At 34.8% G+C, this 15,053-nt stretch overlaps 1 protein-coding gene across 24 annotated transcripts in view; it reads left to right on the forward strand.

Annotated features, from left to right (window-relative positions):
* RIMS2 (regulating synaptic membrane exocytosis 2) overlaps positions 1–15,053 on the forward strand; it is a gene marked incomplete at both ends in the record, with an annotated part of 450,969 nt that overhangs the window by 251,176 nt on the left and 184,740 nt on the right. For 18 of the 24 annotated variants that reach the window (XM_082292399.1, XM_082292398.1, XM_082292401.1 and 15 more), the window contains 3 exons: positions 7,860–7,990; positions 10,696–10,867; positions 11,418–11,571. In XM_082292399.1, the coding sequence (XP_082148525.1) occupies positions 7,860–7,990; positions 10,696–10,867; positions 11,418–11,571 (457 nt within the window). Of the gene's footprint in view, positions 1–408; positions 457–7,859; positions 7,991–10,695; positions 10,868–11,417; positions 11,572–15,053 lie in introns of all 24 variants that reach the window. The other 6 variants (XM_082292380.1, XM_082292391.1, XM_082292397.1 and 3 more) reach the window with 1 other exon arrangement.

Genomic DNA, 15,053 nt, shown 5'->3' on the forward strand with positions numbered 1-15,053 from the left:
AATTTCCCTGAAAGAGACAATCAACCTTATGTTTCCAACCCCACTTTTAAATCACACTTTGCCTACCTGTTCTTTTTGTTACATGTTATTTCTAAATCTATTGTAAATGTTGTCTATAGACTTGCCAAGAGAAATCCTTGCTCCTGGGGAATCAGTGGTAAAATTCCTGTTGACTTCCCTAAGGCAAGAATTTCCACCACAGGGTTTTGATATGATTTGGAAACAGATTTGCAGATTTAATTTATGCATTGCATTAAAATATTTTGTGTTAGATAAAATGTTGTTGGTGTAAAGCTGTGTTTAAAGTAATAGTTATGTGTCTTTGTTTTTACTTTTGGTCTTTTAGTTTCCAGCGTGTTGTCTTTTTTGGTTTTGTTTTATTGCTTTTTCTTTAATTTTGCTTACCAGAGCCAAAGCCTTAGTAGAAGAACAACGCCTTTTGTTCCTAGGGTTCAGGTAAAGACTTCGTCTGCCTGACAGAAACTAAAGTTGTGGGTTTTTCTTTTGTTTGTTATGGAAAATGCATAGTAGGAAAACGTTACATTGTAGTCCGTTTTCCCATATTTTGAGTGTGTTGCTTTAAACCATATTAACAACTGTCATGTCATCTTGTGAGCAGCTTGTAAAATTCTGCATGGGGGTTAAAATATTAAATAAAAATTTAAAGAGACAACTAGTTTTTGTTTGCTGTCTGCCCAGTATTAAACTTATACAGGTTTCAATAGTGACGATGGCTATGCATCCCACATACAAAATTTGTGTATTGTTTAAGCCATAAATAATTCTGTGCTTGAGTTTATTATATAAAGATGAATGTCTCTTTAAATCATTCATTATCATTACTTAACACATGTTTTTTTGCATTTTCCACATAATAGTAGCGCCTTGAGTAGAAGATGGGCAAAAAATTTGTACCTTGTTTAAATAAACAAATTTCTTGTGTATGAAACTTGGTTCTTGCATTTTTAAGTACATAAAAATAATCAAAACTCTATTTGAATAAAAAATGAATTCTCCTGTTGTCTTATTGAATTTCTTTAGCTTTGATACTCTGTTTAGGTACAAGTTGTTTGCCTTTTCATTAGGAAGCTCCTAAGGTACTATAGATTAATGCAAAAGTAGGTTTTACTAATATGTTACAATGCTTATCTTGCTTTGCTGCATGTTTTTCATTTTCTTTTTGCAACTAGAATATTACCTGATTTTCTAACAAAATATCTTTATGATATTTTAAGATGTTAATCTTTTATGTAGCAGCTTTATAAATGTTTCTGTTGTTTGATCAATTGATGAAGATGTAAAGGATGATCTAAGTGATCAGAAAGAGATGACTGAATTCCATTATGAAATGGAAAAGAGATAATATATTTATATTTATATTTATATTTATATTTATATTTATATTTATATTTATATTTATATTTATATTTATATTTTAAAAGGTCATATATTTAGAAAAAATCTAAATAAGGCTGTAAATAAAACGTCAAATATGACTCATATTTGATAAAGTACATTCTTTTTCACAACATAGTATTCTCGAAAGTATTCCTTACAACTGCTTAAATATAAATTAAAAATTTAAAAATTCTAGGGAAAAAAAGAGATTATAAAATAATGTCTTGATTGTATGCTTTAGAGTTAATATATTATGTGCTATTGACATAAACCGGCTTTTTATGAAAAATTTAAAACATCCTTTTGCATGATTAAGAAAGTTGGGTTCTGCTCATGATAATGAAATCAGAGGGGTACAATCACAAGTCGTTAGTAGTTCATGGAGGTAAATATTATGTATGACATAAGTAGTTTTTTAATATTTATTTTCTTTTTATATAGGTGATAAATAAATTTAAAATTATATGAGAGTTGATTGTTCAATTTAAAAAAGAAATCTCTGCCTGAAACCTGCATGTTTCATGAAATACAGTAATGTAGAAATAACATGTAGTAGTTCCTTAATCACATTATACAAAACAAAGAAATAGACATAAAATTTGTCTGTTCTACTTAGACTAATATCCGCTAATGAAAAAAACCCACCTTGCTCAAATGATTATGGTAGTCATTTGAGAAAAGAAGTGTCGTGTTTGTTAGAAAATATCTAACAAGAGGTGAAAATGTTCAAGGCTTACTCGCTCACCCTCTGGATGGATTATTTGTTATATTGTAGATAAGGATTGTCTTTAGCCCCAGTTTTTTCTCTACACAGTCAGTGCCTGTGGAGTCTTTGTGGACCTCTCTAACAATTTTTTTTTGCAGAGCCTAGTAACAGTCAAAGCTAAACATAAGACTTTTGACAAGAGTTCCTGAAGAACTCAAAATTATGACCTTGGCAAAATCTTTACAACTAGTCTGAGACAAAATGTCATCCATGTGCCCACTTTTAGTAGTGATGGTAAAGATTAATGTCAGATATATTTGCCATGCAGGCTGCAGAAAGAAGATGAGTTCTCCAGTGGTCTTCAAACAAGGGTATTAGGAGCAGTCCAGCAGCAGTGCAGAGCTCTGGTTACCTTTTTGGCATGAGAAATTCACTAAATCAGAGCTCTGAGCTGCTGTTTATGGTTGTCAGGAAGTATAGATTTCATTGTGGGCTGCGGTATAGCTGTGTCTGTAGAACTCCTTAGAAGAATGAGGATCTCCAAACATTCTGTTTATACTTATTTGTTTCATTGCTCTCAACAGGAAATGCACATCTTTTTTCTTACTTGCATCTTCTTTGCTTGTTAGTCTGAAAGTGATCCTTTCTGGCAAAAGCTCCTCTCCCACACTTCTCTCCATGTCATTCCATTAATCTTCTAGCTCACTGGATGATTTCATAGAATCATCATTATTTTATTGGGAAGAAAAACACTCAGTTTCTTTCTTTTTTTTCCTATCGAAAGCCCTTCTGAGCTTTTACTAATTTTACAGTACTTGTAAAAGTGCATCTTTATTTCCTGAACTTTTAGATTCAGTTTAGCATACCAGTAATTTTCTAACTTTAAGAGTGATGTTTTATGAATCTTTGTAGGGAAAAATCTGTTCTTAAATTTATGTTTTCTACGCAGTATCTCTTGTTTACTTGGCAAAGCCTTCTTTTGAGCCAGAGTTGCCTCTGGGTTTTTTCTAACTTCAAAAATTTCAGCCATCCTTTTGGCTTTAATACATATACAAGGTAAAACCACTAAAAGAAAAAAGAAATCTAGATTAGGGAAGCCTAAATGCTTCTATAATTTTCTGGCCTTTATATCCTACAAGCTTTTCCATTTGACAGCCTTTTCTTGTAGTTGTTCAGGCATATCAGACAGCAGCTGAAGCAGAAAGCAATAGTAGTTTGATTTAGCAGCCCTCAGTACTCAGGATTCTTTAGAGTTATGTTTAAAACCATCCAAAACTTACCTCAGCTATGTCAAAGATCTCATCACCTCAGGGCAGTTTCAGCATCTACATAAGCTTAAATTCAATAAAATGATTACTGCAAGTAATTTTTTAAAATAAACTGAGGGGTTTTTTTCAAACAACAGATCCTACTGGTATATTTCTTTTTTCAGAATAATGTGAGAATGAAAAGTAGTATCTAATTTTTAAATAATAATAAACATAACAAACATCTATGTAGGTTACATGAAAATTTACAATGAGCAACAGAAGAAAAAAATGCCTGACCAGCTGTCTCTAAAAGCCAGTGATATTTGAATAGGTTGTGGTGGTAAAAATCAAGCTGTAGGGCAGATGGTCTCTCCCAGTGGCACAAGTTTTATCCCTTTTTCATGAGATTCATGAAGTAACCCTTATATAACAAAGAAAAAACTGTTGCATAGAATTTAAAACTTCAAATATTCTTTTCCTAAATCTAAGTTATGACTGAAGATATGTTTTGCCTGTATGTGGTGTACATAAAACCACATTAGACTTGCGTAGTTGAGCAAACAGTCAAACATTTATGAGACAGGAGTATATGAAGTGCAACAATTCTATTATCTAGATTTTCTTAACTGATTCCCTTTTGCATGTGTATTAGAGTAGGGGTTCTAATACATGATTACTTCTTTTCCAGAACTCTGACCTCAGTCAGTGCTCTAAAACTTCTAGTGAAGATGAGATCTAGTAGAAAAAAGGTGAAATCTAGTAAACTGAATTTATGCCCTTAATTAATATAACTTATATTAACTTCAAATAAGTTTGAGGTGCCTTGAGGAAGAGCTTTCACTAGTACAGCTGAAGGAAAAGTCTAAGTACCTCAATACTTGCAGTGAGTGATCAACTCAAATAAAAGACAGCAAAGCCCATTAACTCTATTTGAAACTTAGGCTACTCCCAAGGGTGAGTTGATTCTCCAGAGGGAGGCACCTTCTGCTGAGGCTACAGAGGACCAACCTTACCCATTCTGTGATTCTGTGAAACAGGAATACTAACTAGATATACTAGATACCTGCATCCTCACTTGCCAGAATGCAACACCAGCAGTCAGCTTTTATGTATTGTTGTCTGTGTAGGAAGCTTATTCCAGAAACAGGACCTGTGCTGTTTAAATACTGTTTAGACTGAAGAGGTTGAATCTGTGTATGAAAAGAGTGCCTTTATCATCATGCTCTTCCTCGTGCCTTTCTTCTCTGGAGTACAAAGTCTCATCTGAAGCTGAGATGCTGTTTGGCTGAATGTAAGTGTGTGGTGTTGTCAAAGCATGCTTACGTTTAGCATAGCAGGTTCCAGACGTGATACCCCAAATGAGTATTGCTCTTGTATTAAACCACTGCTGGTTAAAAACCAGAAAGAATGAAACTAGGGCCAGACCTTCATCTCTCTTTCCTTCAGTCATCTGAGTGCAGAAGAGTTCCTGTTTCCTGCTCTCTGTGTGGCAGTTATTCCTACCTGGAAGCCTGTCTCAAGGAGTGCAGCAGATGCACCCCTCTGTGAATAACAGACCATCACACAATATCAAGACACATTGAATTTAGGTGCCTGTTTGCCTGAATGTAGATCACAGCAGAAGTTTAATAAAGCAATAGGTGCCTGTCTGACTAGTGAAAGAGCCCAGGGACGGAAAGTATATGAGCAGGTGTGTGGCTAATTAGTCTCCAGGACTTCAATGCAAAGTGGGAAGATCTTCAGAAAGTAAGTGAATTTTAGGTGCCTATATCCTAAGTAATCTAGATAGACCAAGTCCTACTCAAGAAGGTTTTTACAGGTGTTAGCCTCCCCATTAGCATCAGCCAGCATAATTTTTTCTGTGGTGTTTTTTATGTGTTGTTAGTTTAGCTTTTCTTTTCCTTCATTTAGATCAGGATTTCTTTGTTGAAGTTTCTTAGATGTTCTAAGCTTTTAAAAGTGTGTGTGTAAAAAATCTTGTCAGATTTTGTCAGTCAAATCTTGTCAGTCTGTCTTTCAACATATTTTGTGCCAGTTAGCATGGATATTTCTTTTGTTGCTTCATACCATTTTTCTCATTCAGTCTATTTTTGCCTCTGTTAATTTCTGGTCCCTGATATTAGTTGTTCCATTCTTCCTTTGTTTCACCAAGAAATATCCTTTATATTTTACTTTCACAGTAATTATGAAGCAGTTTTTTATTTGTCCTTTCTTCCTTCTTCTAATCCCATGAGAATGCAATCCCATTCTTCTCTCTATGTGCTTCTTTGACCATTCTCCCACAGTTTCTTCCATTCTTCTCCTTTCATCCTAGTCAAGTGACTGCTTGGGTTACAAGTACCTGTGCTGTGTATTGGAGTGCTAGCAGGGTGAATACAGGAGAGAGAGAGCTTTCTGGTCTTAATTCTGACTCCTGACTTCTCCTGTAACAAGACAAATTAAAGGGAATTACAGGGAAAATATGGCCAGTATGTACAAGTTTTTCCAATTATCTTTTTCAGAACATCAAGAGAAAAGTAGAAGGTATAAGTCCATGCAAATTTTGAGCTCTTTTTCCAAGCTACGGTTGTTAAAGCATCTCAAGGAAGTGGTGTCAGATGATTTCAGTTTCTGCTTAAGTAATTTTCTAAATATTTTGACTGAAGTTTTCATGTAAAAATTCAATCTGAAACAAATATAGTGAAGAAATATTTAGCTCGAATATGAACACATAATTCTGGTTGTATTTTTGGTGTCTAGATGATTTCACGTTCATCAGTCACAGTTTGTGATAGCGTCTGTATCACAAATATATTGCGTTCTCCTTAAGCAAGCATAATTTCCCCAAAAAAGCAAATGAAGATTTTCTTCTGTGCTATTCCCCTTGGGTTGTGGGATTAGCAAAGTCTGTGTTTTGCTTGAGGAGTCCCAAGAAAGCCTGCGGGTGGATACATGTCATGTCAAAGAGCATTTAAGTTGACTTGCACTTCAGAGGTCATTAAAGCTGTACTGTTGGTACAAAGCTTTCTGCTTTTGATCCGTAGCTGGATGGAGCTAGATAGAAGTCCAGATAATTCTCGGTGTAGGAAAAGTACTGTCAAAGCCCCTGGCTTGCAAGAATATAGGAACAGCATCTAAAATTCACACACAGACGAGTAGCCACAGAGCTCTTTAACTATTAGTACCAGAAACCTATAAATTCTGTAGCAGGGCCAATGACAGGATAATAGAGGACAAGTATCCCATTTTTAATATCCATTCAAACATTTGGTTGATTGCTACAGGAATTGCCAGATCTGAAGCAGTGGAGAAGGAGGAAGTACTCTGCCACCAATAATTGAGTTGGCATGTCTTAGTGTAATCTCACTCAGTGAAGTATTAGGAATGGCAGAGACCTAAATCAGCCTCTTCTTTATGGGTTAAAAGTATTGAGAATTACATCAGGACCTTTCTTTAAGAGACTGAAATGTTGAAGATAAGGAGCTATGATGGCAGATGAAACCCTGTCTCTGAAATTATGTGAGATGGTTTCTGCAGAAAGTGCACTTTCTCCTGTTCATGTCTACCTTAGCTGGGGTATATTCATGCCTAAGGGTGTATTGCCTGGTGTGCAGGCTGGGCATTATCCTCTCTGATTCCCTTGAGTTCAGGCAGGGTCACTGTTTTCTTTAAATGTCCTAGCTTGTCCTGTCTCAGGCAAAGTCCTCATGAGGAGAGCCTCTTCAGTAATCTGTAGTTAGTGATATTGCAGTGCTACCACCATGTAGCTATGGCTCCCTGGCTATTTGGAAGGCTTTGTTTTGTCCTAACTGCCCCATTTCCCCCTTCTGCAGTGACTGCTCTGAAGTAGGTATATCCCTTTCTTGGCTGATGTGTTTGCAGTCATAGAATTCAAACTGAAACAGCTAAATAGCAGCTTGTAATGACTGTAGTGGAAAAGGATAGCAAATCACGCCTTAGACTGGTTACTAATAATTCTAAAAATTAATAATAGTGGTTTTTACCTTGTTACTGAGTTGGACTATGAAGAGGGTGGGACTACTGAGCCTTGCTTTCTGGAGGGCTTATATGATTTCAGAATAAGTGTATATATGTTGAAAAACATATAGGGATATGAAATATTTATGGGTTTATCCTATAGTCTCTTTTGCACAACAGGAGATGAAAAATTAATTAATTCATTGTGCATAAACTCCTCAGAAATGTATGAGTACCATACATTAGTAATGCAAGCAATACACTACAAGGGAGAATAATCCTAACCAGAGCACCATGTGAAAAACAATTAGTGTGAAGTAAGGTACTTACTGTACAGGGTTTTAAAAAAAGAGTAACTCCTGGTACATACTGAAGCTATTACAATATTAACTTACTTTTATTCTTTGTTATAAATTCAAAGTAGAATATAAGATTTTCTGTTTAAGTAACCAATATAAATAGAAGCTTTTGAGCAAAATTGTTTTTAAGGATTAATATACTACTTCATTGTAGAAATGAGTTCACTAATTAATATTTTCTCCCTACAGATAAAACTGTGGTATGACAAGGTTGGTCATCAGTTAATAGTGACCATACTGGGAGCAAAGGATCTTCCTTCAAGGGAAGATGGGAGGCCAAGGAATCCTTATGTTAAAATTTATTTTCTTCCAGACCGAAGGTAGGGAGAATGCAAAGCAAGGAGTATTTGAATTAGTCTGATACTCAGGTGACATGCACAGCTGAGTTTATCAGTCATACTTACATGGAAAAAAGCTTAAAGTTGTGGGTTCTTGTGTTGAACATGTTATGTAACAGCAAGATGTCTTTGAACACTAAGCACAAACTTGCTTTCCCTGGTTGTATTATAAAATACTGAATAGAAAAGGAAAGGTAAACATATGTCTTTGCATGGGGATCTGTTATTTGCAAAGAATGTTGTTAGTGTTTTATAGTACCTTTATTTCCTATGGCAGTTATTCTTCTCTAGAGCAAATAACATGCTACAGAGCTGGGTTCATAAATTTCTGGACTGATGAGTCCAGCAGTTTGGTTTGCCCTATCTTTATACAATAAAGCAGTAACAACAGGTTTGGCATCTGAAACCCACAGATTTCTTATCACAGTATAAGTGAGTTAAGGCTGAAGCGGTCTCAATTGAAATTTCCCATTTGCACTTTGAAAACTTCCCCTAAAGCACAGAACTCATATTAATCTGGATGGTGCACTTAGGGAAAATGAAACTGTAGTAGGACCCCTATTCTGGAACAGCTTCTTCACTTTTTAGTCCATGATTTTCTGCATTTTAATTTAGGTGTTGGGAAGAACAGCAAAAGAGATAATGTGTTATCCAATTGATTTTTTAAATTGATATTTCCTCAGATCGTGTCAGTAGGGGAGCATGTTTAGCACTATTTTATAATGTACCAACCAAATAATTCAAAGCTTTAATGTCACTCAAAATAACAAATGGATCAGTGGATTGCTGAATCCGTAGAATAGATGTAACTCATATTTTTACTTCCTCTGCTTTTCCTAATAGCTAAACTGGGAAGATGTTAACTATCTCCAGTACCATTTGACTTCAGCAGGAAATAAAGCTATTTAATGTTTTGGAAGACATTGCTTTTCCACTTTCATTGTATACCATATGTTGACATGAAAATTTTCTGCGACTACCTAATTTGCCGTGTCATTGATGATTAAAAGGTTTTGGATAGATTTTCTTGGGCTCACCAGTATTTGAACTGTCGATTTAGATCTCTGGTTTATTCAAACTGCTGTAGTGTGTTTGTAGCTGGTGAAGCTGTGCTAAACTGAGAATCAGGTTGGCTTAAATTATCTTGCCTGCTTTTTCGAGATTAATAAGAAATTAAAAGTCTAACGAAACTGTCTGTGTTCACAATGTTTTTACAATGTAAATTGTGATAACTAAAAAAAACATTGACATTAAATTTTATTAATCTATAATGTTTTTTCTCATTTATGGGAAGTATTCAGAACTTTTTCTTTAGTTGTTTTGTGTGTTTATGATCAGCAATTTGTCTTATAGAATCGTGGGGTTTTTTCTGATGTGGAAATTAATTTTCATTTCCTTAGATTTAAGAGCTAAGTAAGCAACAGTATATTTCTTGTGCAGTTGAAGGAAACACGCTAGAGGTAAAATACACTTAAGTAAGTCAAGCATTTGATTAGATAAAGATGCTGAATTCTCTTTGGTTACAGAAATTTAATTGAAAATGTTGTACAATGTAACTTACTTCAGTTCACAAGGGTAAACCTTTGGTATTCTAGAAATTATTTTTTAAACATGTATCTAAAAATATTATCTCTTAGGTAATATTTTGATCCATCTTCCAAGTAACAGTTCAGAAATACAATGACGTTATTACAGTTGCAAGTATTAACGAATGGACTGTATCTGCATTGCCTATTAAAAAATCCTCATAAATTAGTATGGCAGCTGCATTATGCAGCAATCAGCAGGTTTAAAATAAGCATTGTTATGAGGCTCTTGTCAGTATTCTCAGTAGGAGGAGTGTGGGTGTTTTCCAGCAAAAATTGTTTCAATCATAAAATATTAATTCTTTCAAATAGAAATATTCTGCAAAATACATTCCTTTCGATAACACCCTGGAGCCAGACCCAAGGCTGCCAGGGTAACCTTGCATGGAGACCTCACCTTGTAGTGGAGGTCCACCTTCAACCTGGGTGGTTCATTGGAGTGACCAAAGGATTTGGGAAGCTTTTGAGAACACTGTTTTTCCAGTGTTGCTGGAAAAGAACATGTAACTCATTTTTGGGGCTCCTGGTTTCCCAGGTGGATATGGAGCCCTTAGTCAGGAAAACCCTGCACTGCCCCAAGCTCCCTGACCATTCCTTCATGTGGGCCAGCTTCTCCTTCCCGCTCTGCAGTTGGAGTCAGCTGCTGTAGGACTGGAAGCTTGAGAACCAGCTGGCTCATTTTTTTGAAATGCAGGTGTTTGCTATGCTCAGTGTTGTCTGTAGAGATGTTCTACTGTCAGACTGTGCCTTGTGGAAATCCCATCTATGGAAGTACATTTTGCTTTATAAAATGCTGTTTCCAAAATAAAAGAAAATACACCCAAAATCATATTAGAACATTTCTGTTTTTTGGGGAACATCTTAAAATTGGAATTGGCACATAAACTTGAAATCACCTAACCTTGGCTTTTATTATGGACGTATGAATTATCCTCAATATAGGCGCTGACCTTTATAATAAAGGAAAATTCCTGATTTAGATTGTAGTACCCATGGTCCTACAAACTGAACTCCTGATTTAAGATTTCCTATTTTCCATTACATACTTAATGCAGTATTACGGTGTTTTGAACATATTTAATATTTAACTGTTTTTTTCAGTGATAAAAATAAAAGAAGAACAAAAACAGTAAAGAAAACACTGGAACCTAAGTGGAATCAGACATTTATTTATTCTCCAGTTCATCGGAGAGAGTTTAGAGAACGAATGTTAGAAATCACTCTTTGGGACCAAGCACGAGTTCGAGAGGAAGAAAGTGAATTTTTAGGAGAGGTATACAAGTATTGGTAGTTACTATAGAAATACAGTTGCTCCCGTAATCATGTATAGATACAGTATTTTTGAAAAAATTACTAACTATGCAAAGCAAAACTGTTTTTAATAGTTTTATTTTTTCTTTCACTTGTAGTAAACAAATAGTGATCTTGCACATACCACATAATCCTGATATGAGATTCTTTCTGTGTTTTTTCTCTTTTAGTAACAGCATGAATGTGGTTTCTCAATTCTAATTGTTCATTAAAATCCATATTATCCATAGCTGTATTTTACCAAAACTTTGGAATGTTGCTCATTAATTTGAGATATTTGAATGCTGTAAAGGTTCTCATAAGGTAATAAAGGTTTTGTGAAAGATTTTTTGGTATATTTAGTATTGTAAAAGGCACAGGAGATTCTCTCATATTAAAGCAAGGTTTTTATATAACTTCAGACGAAGTCCTTAGCAATAAGAGAATAATAGAATAAAATTTATGAATACATCTATTTAAAAATATTCTGTCACATAATGCTTTCCTATTTTTAACCATTCTTTCTTTTTTAGATTCTTATTGAGTTAGAGACAGCATTACTAGATGATGAACCTCACTGGTACAAACTTCAAACACATGATGTCTCTTCATTGCCACTTCCCCATCCCTCACCGTATTTGCCACGCAGACAACTCCATGGCGAGAGTCCCACACGGAGGTTACAAAGTAGGTCATTAATTCTGCACTCTGTGTGTAGTCCATTTCAATTAATGCATAATAAAATACATTAAATTCTTGCAAATGGAAAGCTGACGGAGCTTTTATATTAATTTGTAGCTGTTATGAGTTAGGTCATTTGTGATTACTGCGAGAGTCAGACATGCTAGAAATGGTGTCAACCGCTGTGTATTGCACTGTTTTTTTCTTATGAGACAACTCAGTTCAGGTCTTCAGCTTGAGTAAATTATCTTGGTTTTTTGCAATGTGCTCTTTTTATCATGAAGACCTATCTTTTATATTATGTTCGTAATTTCATTGTTTAAGCAAAAGTGAATGTGCAGGACCTCTCTCTTTAGCTCATACTTCTTAAAGGAACCTGTATATAACATCATAGGTAGATAAATTAATACCATGGCCTGTTGCCTTGCTTTGATACTATTTTACGTGCTTAGATTCACAAATGGAATTTCTCTACAAATTCTACTTTGTAGAGTTTGTTATTCCCAATCCATAGTAGTTTGATGTTATTAGTAGATATTTTGAAAATACAGTGTATCAAACATGGTAATAAAAATAGATACATAAGAATAAGACAGTAAGGGGGGAAAATCTGGTTTTTTAATACTTCATGGTTTCTCTAGTTTAACTGTTCAGTGCTGCCAGAAAGCTTTTCTTCACTGAATAAACTTTATAAAATACCAGTTGGCAGTTATATAAAAAAACCCAACCAAATCAACCAACCAAATTAATAAACCCCCAGAACCCAAAAGGTCCACCACCACTACCACAAAAAAAACCCAACAAAACAAAACCAAAACCCCCAAACTAGCAAAAAACCCCCCAAACAAAACAAAGGAACTTCAACAACCCAAACCCAATTTCTAAGATTTACTTGGAGTTTCTTTGAGTCATTTGATGTGAGTGTGTGTGCATACGTTTCACACAAACTCACAGAAATCTGTGGGTAGTCATGCAAACAAGCTTGGATATTTCATATGTTCTATGTAGAGTCTTTATTAAATAACCCATTGTATACAAGCGTTTCAAGTGGTTGATCTGTTTGTCTTCTGTGCACTTGATGGTGAGAAGGATTAAAATGCTCCATATCATAATATTCTGAGATAGACATACTATCAGAGACTTACACTGCATAGCCTTGAAGTTGTAAGATTATACTTGTCCAAAGAAGGAGGAAAGAAGTGATAGTTAGAAAGTAAGGAGTTCTATTGCAATTCAATCATCTTCAGTCTTCTCATATGCCATGACTGTTATTTAACTGAAGTTTTTAAATTATTTTTCTTATATGGCTTACTCCATCTTACAACACATTTTAAGAAGTTAAAATTCCATGTACAACTATTTTTACAGACCAGCTGGACTCTTTGTATGTGAAGTTAGTGAAATTCTGGTTTTCAGGAAGTATTCAGTCCTGCTACCAAAGCCTGTTTGTCTATCAGAATTTCTGACTGTGCAATAAATAACTGCCATTAGGAATGAATTAATGCTTTTTTTTTTAAACATATTTTAGTGATGTTTGAGTAAAGATCTGTTGATTGTTATTGACTGAAAATTTGAAAGACATTCAGGGTTTTTTTATATAGTAATAGCACTATGTACTAATGAGTAATAAAAAAGTAACTAGTAAATACTAATACAAATAATGTGTTCAGCTGAACAATTTTATATGCTTGTCTGTAAATATAGAGGAAAGGACTTAGCATAACTTCTTGTTTGGTGAAATACTAGGATTTGGTATAGAAGTCCTGCTTTTCAATGAGGATGGTTTAGCCTGACTTTTCCCAGAGCACTAGTTTTTCAGCCTCAGGCTCTAAAATCTTCAATCAAATAAGTAGTTTCAGGTGTTCACTATTATTGCTGGAGAACGTGCATACTCCTACACTTAATTACCCTATTTCCATTTGTACGGAAATAGGAATCCCATAAAGAAGGATTTTCTTTAGTGGTCTAGGAATATATTCGTGTCTTGAATCCTTGTGTATCATAAATAATTTTCAGTTTAAACAGATAGTTTTAAATGTACAGAACAAGGTGTCCTGGAATTAAAATCCGTACTTTTTGGAGTCTGAGAAGGTATACAATTGGAAATTTAGCATCTGATATGAGTTCAGCTATGGCAGCAGAATCCATTTAGCAATGAAAAAATACAATTTTTCTTTTATTGCTGTCACACCTCTGAAATGGAAATAAAAGTAGTTCTTGGTGTCCAAAGAGGTCATGCAATATCCTACTGAGAGATCCAGTACTCAACTGGACAAGGCTGTAAACGATGAGGTGTAAATTGGCCAAGCCTGAAACAGGCATTGCACCAGATGGCCTCCAAAAAAGCTCTTCCCAGTCTAAATGTCATCACCAAGGGACCGGTGAAGGGCAGACAGCACATCTCAAGATTGTTTGCCTTCACTAAGTAAAATATTTATACTGTATTAATAACATAGAGAAGTCTGGGGTTTTTACTTTTTTTTTTTGAGGTTTCAAAAGAGTATGAAGTCAAACTTAGTATACTAGTTTCCTGTGTCTGAAGATGTTTTTGTATCTTTCAATAATGTTCTTTGTATGATGAAACAGAAGATGTTATCCAGTGGCACATTATGATGACGTGAAAAAAGTCTCTAGAATGAAGACAACGCATGTCTAGCAAGTTTTTCTGTGTTTTTTGAAGCACTTCTTAGAACATGTACTGGGCTGTTATAAAGCAGGCTGATTTCAATTTTTGGGGCTGTAAAATCTGAGCAGTTCAGTTCTCCTACCTTTTGTTCATTTCTGTGATGCCTCTATGTATAGAATTAGTGAGTACAATATGAAGAACTTTATTGAATACCCCCAAAAATTGTTAGTGTGAGCAATGACAGGAGAGATATTTTGAATTATAAGGTTGGTTGTTGTTTGTGTAAATACTCATTACACATCTAAGCTTTTTATCTTTATGATTGCCAAGTAGTGATAAACACATATATTTGAAGACAAATGTTACTCTCTAAAGGTAGTTTAAAAGAACCACCTACACTTACCACTTCTATTCTCTTTTTAATATCACTGGATTGCAGTGTTCCTGAAGAAGAGCAGACTGTCAGCCCTGAAGAGTGAAGTTGTATTTACAGATTGCCAGTAGCAAAGTGCAAGCTTCCCACAGAGCCCCATATGCCATTTTTTTAGGAACCAGCTTTCAGAGACTGTAGCTTAGTTTCTACATATATTTATCTCTCAATATCTTTGAGTGGGCAGTGTGTTGTGGTACAGACTGATCTAAGTCAGCTGTCCACCTTCTCTTTCCCAGTCCTCTGATCCATACATTCCATTAACTTCCTAGTGATAAAGAATCATTGCAATACTTTCTCTTTTGTGTTTTCTGACAGACATCTACTTAGAAACTGGAACTAATATAGAACATAGGATTATGACTTACTAGCTCTTTCAGCTAATTATATTTCAGATTTTCATAACCTGATCCAAAGAGTATATTTTAAGGT

The sequence above is a fragment of the Coloeus monedula genome (assembly GCF_965178545.1).
Source record: "Coloeus monedula genome assembly, chromosome: 1".
NCBI lineage: Eukaryota > Metazoa > Chordata > Aves > Passeriformes > Corvidae > Coloeus > Coloeus monedula.